Source organism: Culex pipiens, chromosome 3 (assembly GCF_016801865.2).
Source record: "Culex pipiens pallens isolate TS chromosome 3, TS_CPP_V2, whole genome shotgun sequence".
Classification (NCBI taxonomy): Eukaryota; Metazoa; Arthropoda; class Insecta; order Diptera; family Culicidae; genus Culex; species Culex pipiens.
In genome coordinates, this window is record NC_068939.1 from 54,323,293 (window position 1) to 54,334,997 (window position 11,705).

The window sequence follows — 11,705 nt, forward strand, 5'->3', positions numbered from 1 at the left end:
CAATGCAAAGGTTTAAAAACAGGAAAATTGATGTTTTCTAAGTTTCACCCAAACAACCCACCATTTTCTATCGTCAATATCTCAGCAACTAATGGTCCGATTTTCAATGTTAATATATGAAACAATTGTGAAATTTTCCGATCTTTTCGAAAAAAATATTTTCAAAATTTTCAAATCAAGACTAACATTTTAAAAGGGCGTAATATTGAATGTTTGGCCTTTTTGAAATGTTAGTCTTGATTTGAAAATTTTGAAAATATTTTTTTCGAAAAGATCGGAAAATTTCACAAATGTTTCATATATTAACATTGAAAATCGGACCATTAGTTGCTAAGATATTGACGATAGAAAATGGTGGGTTGTTTGGGTGAGACTTAGAAATCATCAATTTTCCTGTTTTTAAACCTTTGCATTGCAATATCTCAGCAACTAAAGGTCGTATCAACAAAGTCCGAATAAGCAAAATATAGAAAATTTTCTCAGCTTTTCAAAAATATTTTTTTCAAAACTGGGCAAACATGTGCACTAATTTAAAAAAAATGAAAAACTGCGACTATTTTCAAAAAAGTCACTTAAATATGGCTATAACTTGAAAACGGTGCACTTTATCAAAATTTCACTAAAGTACTTTTTGATTGCAAATTTAATTTTACATCGAAAAATGAAGTTGAAAAATTTTTACGACCAAAATTTCGATTTTTTGAAAAAATCAGTATTGATTAAAAAATTCATAACTCGGTCAATGATTTTTTGCACAACCTGGAAATTTCTGAAAAGTTGGCATTTTATGTCCTCTAAAACATATCAAAAAATAAAAAAAATTAAAAATAGTGTTTTTTTGTAAATCAAGTTTTAGTGACAAAAAGTTAAATAAAAAAATCACCAAATTTTTTTTACCGTGTATTATTTTTTTATAGTGTAGTCCGTATCCATACCTACAACTTTGCCGAAGACACCAAATCGATCAAAAAATTCCTTCAAAAGATAAAAATTTTTGAATTTTCATACATCATTTTTGTATGGACAGCTGCCAAATTTGTATGGAAAATTATATGGACAAACTAATGATGCAAAATGGCTTCTTTGGGCATACCGAAGGCACCAAAAAAGTTTCAGTCGGATTAAAAAATACAAAAAAAATCGAATGACCGAAATCCTAGAGAACTGCTCTGCTGCAGCCTTCGTCGCAGATGAAAGTTGAGATTGTTGAAACTGCATCCCTTATGAATGGAACACATAAAAATAGAATGAAAGCTTTTTTGTTTCATCTAAGTAAGTCTTTCACTTTTGATCTCTTGTTTCACTGGTTCTATCTTTTTGATCCTGACTTTTGAGGAGATTTGAGCGCTTCGAAACCACAACTTTGATGATTTCTGCATGAGTACAAGTGGCTTTGCATGGAGCTGCAGTTTGAATCCCTGTAATCCATCATTCGGGGCTGAGTAGCTAGTTGTGGAAACAGTATATTGATGCCGGTATGCTCTTTAGATGTAACATAAATATAACATATTTCATGTCAGGTTCATTTTCAATTATTTTTTTTTTAAATTCAATAATACGTAGGTTTACCTTTTCAGTATTGTTAAATGTGTTGTGTACACTCAACACATCACTGTTATTAATGTCTTAATATAGTGATCGGCTCCCCTCCCACAAACATTTACACACAAGTTCCTCTGTAATTACTCTTAAACTGTAATTACAAAAACCGACTCGCCGACTCTGTCTCACCGCCGAAAAGGACCTAACTCTTAATATTGTCGTCTATTTCACAGCCCAAGCAGCACATTTGTTCTGTTAATCATTGTTTCAGTCAAACTGTCAGTTGAATGAATGACTTTTGTACAAATAGTGTGCTACTAGGGAAGTTTGTTAAAATTAAATAAACAAATTGTAAGATTTTTTTGTCGAATTGTTTTTCCGACAATTTTAGAGTCTAGAAAACATAAAAATAACTGTATGAAGTACAAATAAATCCATTACATAGATTTTTTGTTTAATTTTGTCCGAAAAATATATTTGATTTTAATACTTTTAAATTTCAATTTTCCGTTATCTGGGTTAGCAATGGGTCTGGGAGATGAAATTGGTGACAAATTTAATGTCAACAAACAGTGTGATTATGCATCCCAAGCATGGGTAAATAACAAGGAAAATGTGTAATAATACCTTTCACTGGTATCAATAGCAAATGTTGGTATTCCTGGACCCTTTCAAATTTACCAATTTCGACAAGATAATTAATTTTGCGCTAGAATGACTTGAAACCCAAAATAGTTAAAGCTGATTCTTAATTTTTGTTATATTCCCACTAACAATTTTTTTTTATAATGTATAAAAAATCTGAAAATTACTGGTTACAAATGTACTTAAAATTCCACTTCAAACTAAAATAAGATAAAATGAATAGAACTAAAATAAGATAAAATCATCAGTATTTGAAAAAAATACAACTGCTTTTCAAAAATGTATGAAAATTTGTAAAAAATAAGAAAAAAAAATCAAATTTTTCAACATTTTTATGACATGTCATAAGATAGCACGATCATTTTGATAATCATTAAATCATTAAATTTGTCTGCAAGAGCAAAATTTGGTATCATACCAATTTAAGATATTGTTTTGATATTGCGAAATTGCAGAATTTTTCAATGGTCGGAAACCACATTTTGGTATTCTTTTGGTATTACAGTATTTAATCAAATTCCTCTGAAACTATGGGAAAATTATGACCAATTTTGACAAAATAATTAATTTTGCGCCAAAATCATGTCTCAAAGCAAATGCTTTCATTGAAAACAGAAAAATTAAAACTTTATTTTAAACATTTTTGATATACCCCCTAAAGAAATGACTTGAAATTGTGGAACTCAGGATACCATGCTATTTTTAATTAAAGTGTGTTTTTTTTAAATCCCTCGTAAACTTTGGGAAAGTTATTTACCAATTTCGACAAGATAATTAATTTTGCGCTAGAATTACTTGAAACCCAAAATTGTAAAAGCTAATTTAATTTTTTTGTTATATTCCCACTAACAATTTCTTTTATAATGTATACCAAAATCTGAAAATTACTGGTTACAAATGTACTCAAAATTCCCCTTCAAACTAAAATAAGATAAAATGAATAGAACTAAAATAAGATAAAATCATCAGTATTTTAAAAAAAGATAGAATTGCTTTTCAAAAATGTATGAAAACTTGAAAAAAAATCACATTTTTCAACATTTGTATGACGTGTCATAAGATAGCACGATCATTTTGATAATCATTAATTCAGGAACTGGTGAAATTTTTATCAGTTTCTGATGTATGCCACATTTTTCACATTTTTTGTTTGTTAAAACTACTTCAAAAGAGGTAATATTAAACCAACCAAATGTTCAACCTACGAAAGTTCAACTTATTTTGTTATTTAGGAAACTAATAAAACTACCTTTCATTATGCAACACTTTTTACGTGGGTGAGTCAACATCACATTGCAACAATGAGAAAATACATCAAAGCTCTGAATTTAATTCTCCCACCAGTCAAAGATAAACTTTTCAAATTTCGTTCGCTTTAGTGCTTGCCATTCTGCATCAACATTCAGTAGTGCCACAAAGAAGCTACCACTGACTGCTTGGTTGCAGCAACTGAAACAGAGCTCGGTAATGGTAACGATATTTGCGGAGAACTCTGATTCCGAGAGCAACCATTACGAAGTTTCACCGGATTCAATTTGCTTTTACGAGAGTGACAGTAAATTGTGCAGAAGGGATAGGTATCTCTTTCAACTTTGATGAAATCTTCAATTGATTTTATTTGTTTTTTTTTATAATTTAATTTATTGCAAAAAAAAACAATAAATTCGACCTTCTCGAACAAACCCAGTGCCATCACTGCTTATCAGCAAATTGATTAATCGAAATGATAATGCTCGTTTCGTTTGCTTACATTTTTGAAGCTTTTCAACTGTTCGTCAGTTGGCGTTTTGCTTCTGAAGCTTGTGGTCGTCTATTGAAAAGCGCGTTTTTAATTTATATTTCATCATGGTTGTCGGTTAGTTTAAAAAAATAGTTTTCTCATTTGAATAGATGTTTCTAACATAAAATACCTCCGATTATTCAGATATAGATCTGCCGGATCCGACGGTCCTCATCAAACTGCACGGAATGTTTATGGTCATTGCGTGGATTCTGTGCTGGTCATTGGGCAGTTCCGTTGCAAGGTATTTCAGTCCATTGATGAATGGTGAACCAATTTATGTGAATAGAAAAAAAAACGTGTGAAGCAAATGTCACGGCAGGTAATGCCTGCAGTGCGGTAGTAAACCAAAGATAAACAAACTGATAAAGTAAATAAAAGTGTGGTGTCGGTTTGGTTGAAACGTGGGTGTGTAACGGATTATCCGACGTGTGGAAAAAAGTTCTTGGGTTTTGAACTTGTGATATAATATTTGTTTTGGCAATGGGTAGGGAAATGATAACATGTGTTGTGTTTTTTTTTCTATGTCTCATAGGTATTTTAAGAAAACGTGGGTGACAGAGCGCTACTTTGGAGGAGAAGCATGGTTTCTGGTAAGTGTTTTGAGTAGTTTTACAAGTTTCATTTGAATCTCAGTGTCAAAAGGCAAATAAATGTGTTTGTATAAAAGTCTACTTGTTAAATCACAGCAAGAAAATTGTGCAAATCCCAATCCGGCAAAAGGCCTTAAACACCTAACTGGAGGCATACCAATACTAAAAACATAAGTAGGAAAACACCAGCAATTTCAAATTAATTACTCCGACAGTACCACCGGCTGTACATGTTCTTCACCTGGTTGCTGACCTGCTGCGGTTTCATACTGATCTTCATCGATATGGACGGCTTCTACGAGCATACCCACGCAATAGTCGGCATCATCACCTTCGTCCTGTGCTTTCTGCAGCCCATCTTTGGGGCCATCAATCCGCACCACAAAGCGAAGAAGTTGTTCCGCCTGTGGCACGTCCTATCCGGCAATGTGACGTACGTGCTGGCCAGTAAGTAGTAACGGCTTCGATATCCTGCAACGTCAAACCTGATGCCGATTGCATTTCAGTCACCAACATGTTTCTGGCCGTGGGGCTGGAATCGGCCAAGCTGAAGACCTCCCTGTACGGTTGGCTGGGTGGGGCCGTGGCATTCAACGTACTGATTCATGCCACATTTTTGGTAAGAAATCCATGGGCGAATATGCTAATGTTCCGGTGAATTAAGATTCAATTTTGTTCCGCCCCAAACAGCTTCTGGAGCACCTGTCGAAGAAAAGAGGAGCCTCGTTGGACCCAACCAAGGATGCATCGGTATGTGTCCCGAGGGTCGAATAATTTCCATTTTTGTTACGGATTGTGATTGATTTTGTGTATTTTTTTGCTATTTTTTCTCATCCCAAAAGTTCTCCAGATGGCGCAAGGTGACACTGTCGGTGCAGCTGATAGGGCTGTTTGCCTTTACGGTGGTCATTGCGGTACAAATTTGGCTCGCCTGAGGGCAGCCTTGTGACGTCAAACGATGGAGCGGTTCGAATCTGGCGTAGACGGATATATGGTTTCACCTTCGTTAAGTGGTTGTGATAAGAAGAAGATGTACGTGTGAATGTGTATTTGTGAAGTAAATAACTGTGATTATCATTAGATTGTAAATATGGTTGGACTTGATGGTCGAAAGCAACATTGTAACAATAAAGGCATCGAATATCTTATCAGAGCGGTTATAATGATGTGATTTGGTTTTATTTATACTGGCAAAAGTTTCATTTGTAGAACAGTCGAGTGACCAGTGCATATCGAGGGAAGGCATCTTATTGGCTCATTTTTTTCACTTTTGACTGCCAATAACAATTGCCTTTTTTAAAATGATTCCATTTGTAAAATTGAACCATTATTACCAAAGGAAGAAGACTTGGGTAAAAGTTTGTTTATTTTTTTTTTGCAGATCGTTCAGGGGAAATTTGGCAGGTTTAAGCACTCGTTCTTAACTTCATCTAATTTTCTGATTATTTATATATTTTATTTTGTAAAATTGTTGATAGAAACTTGAGCTACTTATCACGCGATTTCGGTTGAAAACGCTTTCTATGAGCTGTAATTGAACGTCAAAGTGCTGATATGCCAACGAAAGAGGCACGATGGAGTGCTATTCCCCTAAATTCAAATTCTTCGAAAAATAACCCCACGGGCCAGATGAAAACATAATTTAATAATCGATAACTGTCAAAATGAACATTTGAGAACTTTTACAAATCAATTTAATCACGTTAAAATGGTCAGTCGAGAAAAGGGGTTGGGCAAATGAGGTTTAGATACACTTTATTACTGAAATTGAAAATCCTTTTTCATACATTCGTTTGATAATTTGGTAGAAATTGCCCGAATCATAAAAAAAAACTAACGTTTAGGTGGCCGAAATCAAATGATGAAATCGATGGCTGTTAATAACATGTTTGTGCAATAAAATTCAAATTTGAGCGATTCATAAGCTGGAATTCGAAGCCAACTTATTTAAGGACTTTTGTCAGCTATAACAAAAATGATTTGCTACTATATGTCCGGATCTCAAATCATGAGATAATCTGACTCTCAAATTGGTTTGAAATATCTTAAACTTAAAAACATTAACTTTTTAAATAAAAACACCGAAAAAAAATAGTGATGAACCGTGTAATCAATTAAAATAGAATCAAATATTGACCAGCATTCCAAAACAGCGCAAACCAAGCAATTTAAATCTGTTGATCGACTTTTTGTGGATTTATTAAAACAACATAACTGTTGTGACACAAAATACAAAAGCAGATTGAGTTTCCACTCCATCCCACTCGATTATTTGTTCAATTAGCCACGCTTGCAGCAGCAGTGCCTTTTTTCACGAGTGATTTGCCCAACACTAGTCATCATCAGCATCATTACGGTACACAATCCCAGAGCAGTCCAAAGAGTATCACCGTGTTTGCGCTACGATTATGAACGAAGGCGTGCACGCGTGAGTGATGCACAAACACATGGCCCAGTCAGCTCAATAGTTGTTAATGGGACGTGTGAAGTGTCAATTGTGACCATAACTCAAACCGCGCGATGGTTTTCCGCCGAGTAGTGGCGTGGAAAATGCTCCCGTCATCATGATTTCATCTCGTAGTTGATTTTCGGAATAACCAATTATGATGTCAAATAGATGGATAGTGGTGAATGATGTGATATTATGTGAACGCATATTTTACACAAAATGTAGCAAAAATAATTAACAGAATATTACACTTATTAAATCAAATTTTAAATTTTAGTCTTGCCTAAACAGAACCTTGATTCAAAACTTTTGCGTAGTAAATCTTAGAAATTGCATTTTTGTAAAGAATTTAAAAACTACCACTTCAAAACACACGTACATGCCCGACTGTAAACACTTTTAATTGTAACTCGATACTCCGACAACCAAATTCAACCAACCTTCGGGACAATGCACGGAATGGTCAGTCAAGCAAAACGTGTTTGCTATTGTTTGCTATTGCTCTTTTTTTGTTTATTCAAGACCAAACACTCTGACGCATTTTTCTCAGAATGTCAAAAAGCGAATTGCGACAAGATAGCACGACAGCGTCGAGGTGCCAATTGTGACAAAACAGCATAACTGAGAACGAATTTACCTTTTCAGGTTTGACTGTGGCTGAGAAGCCACATATTAATTTATACACATTTCAGCCCGATCCGTCTGGCATATGCTTCCGAAGCCAACAAACCTATCATCCACTCACCAGTCCATTCTATTAAAGCGAACCTTTCCAAGCATGATTTGGAATTGCGGAATTTGGCTCTCGTATCGTCCATGTATCGTGTGCTTCATTGAAAAGGGGCAGCCGCAGCAGCTAGTTCTGTCGGTATCATTGAGCCAGCCGCAGACTGTCGGGTCCAGACTCATTGAAAGGGCTTAATTAAGATTATCTTCCTTGGGGCTCTAAAAACATACCATTATCATGTGTGCCGAGAACTTCATCTGCATGCAAAGTTTGGAGAGCGTCCCTGTGGGGATGTCTGCTCTGGTGGGATTTCTGGAAAAGCAGCATTTTTTTGTAATTAATAGTCTGAAATTCAATCAGAGGATTTCATGACTAAAATAAAAGTTCCTGAATTTTATAATGACCGATTCTTCGGCTCCTTTTCAAAAAAATCCCAAGTTTTTTTAAGCGTTTTGGCTGTAGTGGCACAATTAAAGAAGAAACCCCCCAATGTTATTACATATTTGAAAAGATAATTGATTTTCCAACATAGAAATGACATGCATAATGAACAATATTATACCTGTGCTTCTCCTGAAATGAAAATGTAGCGTGACGGGACAACATCGTAAAACTGGAATTTTAAAAGGCACACCAACAAAATCGACACAGTTTTGCCAGATTGATTTTTTAAAACTTTTGCTCTTCTACACATTATCACAAATTGAAAAACGAATCTTTTGCTCCTTGAACTGAAAGATTTGGTTGAGATTTGAGTTTTTGCCAGCCATTTCTTTTCGTGACGGGACAACGAAAGGAGCAGATTTATGAAAAACTCCTCTCCCATTCAATGACTTGCAGACCTTATTTGGTCAATATTTTTGGCATTTCAGATAAGAAAACGCAATTAAAGCACATTGCAAATATTAGATCATAATTAAAATGAAATTTTTCATATAAAAAATCACATTGAAAATTGAAAAAGTGACATTTTGGTGTAGCTTTGCTAAGAATCGGTCTAATTAGTTCGTTCATCCCGGGGATTCCCGAGAAAAATTCCAGGGAATTTTTAAATTTTGAAAAATAATTTTGGTCTAGAAATTTAGATTTGTTGTGAAAATGAATGAACAGTTCAATACCTAGTAATCCATAAAAAAATATAGCTTTGAAAATTTTATAGAGTATATATCAACATTATTTTGTCTTGTAAGGGAAAATTGTTAAAGTTGTCGTTTACATAAATATTTTCTATTCAATTAGCCTGGTACAAATTTACTTTTAATAATCATATTAAATTATATTTCATTAAACACACGCATTTGTGGCAAATCAGGACAATGTATCGAATTGAGACAGCTGTTTAAACCAATTCTTTGCACAATGCTCTGATTTTTTTCATGATTCCAGTGAAATCAGGAGCAGAACAAACATTTTTTAGAATTTTAATGTGATGCATTTTGAATCCAAAAAAAATATCATAAAACTCAAATAATGACCAAAAATGTTTTATTACAATTTGGCTCAATTCTGAGGGCAGATTCAGATTCAGCGCGCAAAATTACATGCAAAAACATAAAGTATGAAAAATTTGTTTGGGTGATCCCATACACTAATCCCTTGAAAATTAGACACTTTCACATGAAGATATCTCTAGTTCAAAGAAAAATATCAATGGGATTTTTTAACGTTCTCTTCTCTTCTTTCAAATGCAACCTGGCGCTTAAAATTAATTTGGCCTGCGCCTTTTGGAGATAGTTGAGTTTTAAATTTGCAGCTTTTTTACCTTAAAATGGCTGTAACTTTTGGCCCTTAAGTCCAAATTGACCCTCAATTGCTATGCTCAAAAAACTGATTTTTGAAGGTTTGCTCAGATGCTTTCTCTAAATTTGATCGTAGAAGACGTAGGTTGCGAGATAAAATTTTGGTGTCTTCGACAATGTTGCATGAATTAGCGAGCCCAACAACTTTTTAGAAGACGAAAAAATTCCCAAAAATAATCCTGAAAAGTGAGATTTTCAAAATCCCCTAATGAACCACTCTAGTTTTTAACCGAAATTTAACCTTAATTTTGCGTTCTGGACCACTGTGCAATGATTAGATTATAACCAATTTTATGCTTTTAAGCTTGTAAAACTTAAAATAATAATATAAATATAATAACAACATAGACTTTTCTACTGTTTCAAAAATTTCCTGGGATTTAAAAAATATTTTCCCGATTCCCAGAAATTTCAAAACTAGGGAAAATTGCACGCCATATTTATAATCGAGCAATTATTTACAAATCTAGCCAAACAGAGATTAAAATGTTTAATCGAAGCCGTAAAAAAATATATAAATCAGTGTATTTCTTCGATTAAAAATTTTGCACCATGAAAGAAGGACGTTTCCCGACATTTTGTGGTTGTATCAAAATTTTTCGTTGGGGTCTTTTGCATCTTTTGTTAAAGATTTTTAATTAATTTAAAAAATAATAGAAACATTAACACTTTTGTCGAGTCTCAAAATAACATATATAAAAGTTTTCAAATCCAAATTTCCCAGGTTTCAACAAAACTTTTCTGAGTATAAATGGTCATAAAGATAGATCAAAATACAGTCCTAATTTTTTTATCAATAATAGTGTTAAACAAAGAGCCAACAAACAGATTAAGAAAAAATCCAGTTGTCCGATAACAAATTTTTTCATTTATTTCATTTTTCATTTAGAACAAAACTCTTCATTTTAAAATTCCGTGTTTTTCTAAATATGCAGGGTTATTCTAAGAGTGTAACAATGTTCTACACAGTTGTAGAGGAGACAATTGGAGAAAAATATATGTAAACATAAACATTTTTTGGTTTCTAATTGAGACAATTTGTCATAAATTCACCGACATCATCAGTCACCACACAAATGCAACGGTTTTGAAATACACAGAACATACTTTTCAATCAACCCTCTTCTTCCAGCAAGAACAAACAAACAGAAGCAACCGACATTACCATTTCCCGATTGATTTGATGCAACCCAGATTTGTAATCCCGACTAAACACACAGACATTCACAGATGTTTGGGTGCAACGACACTTGGTCTATCTCTAGCAGCATTATCAGACTCCAACTGAATACCTTCGGTAAGCCGACATCATACGGTTGATTCTGGCTTCAGCATCGTTCGTATACATTTCCACATCTTAGGGGGGGGCTTCTCCATAGACTCTTATTGCCCTATGGGATGCTCCGGTGCACAACGAATCCCGGTAGGATTGCTTCACCCAACGAACCATGAATACTACCGTCCGTACCTACCTCAGCCACCATTTTGGAAAATTATTCGTTCCAGCAAGATGCCCATCTCGTCCATCAGAACCGAAAGGTAAGTCCTCATTATTCTGGAATGGCAGCACGACGACGCATTCCAACGGTGTCGCCGGGTTGGCTTTATTGGCAGAGCCATCTGCGCAGTTCTTGGCTTCAACGTCATCAGCAAGCGAGATAGGATTTCAAGCAGAAGCTGAACGTTCTGCCGTCGACAAACCGGAAGAATTAATGAACCATACTCTCATTGCGTCTTTTATTGCCCAAACTGGAAATGGGAATGGGAAATTACGACTGGCATGAGGGGGTTTGGGGGAACAGAAACCATACGCCAAACGGTAAGGCTTACAGGATGAGCCGCATCTCCGAGTGCTTTCTATTTTACCTGAAGTATTCTACCGAAACGTAAAATTGCTGGCGTTGATTCAACGAAGATGATGCACTAAAATCCTACCGTATGTGTATAGAATGTCACGTTTTTATGCTTTATCAGAGCTGTCTAAAAATCATACCCATATGAAAACAAAGTTGCAAAATGTTTGATCCGAATTATTCACTTTGGATTCACTGTTTTTCAATACATTGGCCATGTTTAAGGTAAAGATTAAGTTGCCTCAATTAAACTAACAAATAATTTGAACATGTCGTTTGAAACAAGAAACTAATAAACACAATATGATATTGAGATT

At 34.4% G+C, this 11,705-nt stretch overlaps 1 protein-coding gene across 1 annotated transcript; it reads left to right on the plus strand.

Moving 5' to 3' along the window:
• The first annotated feature begins 3,934 nt into the window (after positions 1-3,934).
• On the plus strand, positions 3,935-5,713 carry LOC120422299 (putative ferric-chelate reductase 1 homolog). The gene is made up of 7 exons (XM_039585691.2): positions 3,935-4,042; positions 4,112-4,211; positions 4,503-4,560; positions 4,776-5,007; positions 5,067-5,179; positions 5,251-5,310; positions 5,403-5,713. The coding sequence occupies exons 1-7, from the start codon at positions 4,033-4,035 to the stop codon at positions 5,493-5,495; spliced, it is 666 nt and encodes a 221-aa protein (XP_039441625.1). The 5' UTR covers positions 3,935-4,032; the 3' UTR covers positions 5,496-5,713.
• The last annotated feature ends 5,992 nt before the right edge of the window (positions 5,714-11,705 follow it).

What these genes read in the sequence shown, in the direction of transcription:
- LOC120422299 (XM_039585691.2), top strand. An exon ending in TGATTCATGCCACATTTTTG is followed by an intron (nt 5,180 to 5,250) that starts GTAAGAAATCCA and finishes CGCCCCAAACAG; the next exon opens with CTTCTGGAGCACCTGTCGAA. An exon ending in ACCCAACCAAGGATGCATCG is followed by an intron (nt 5,311 to 5,402) that starts GTATGTGTCCCG and finishes TCATCCCAAAAG; the next exon opens with TTCTCCAGATGGCGCAAGGT.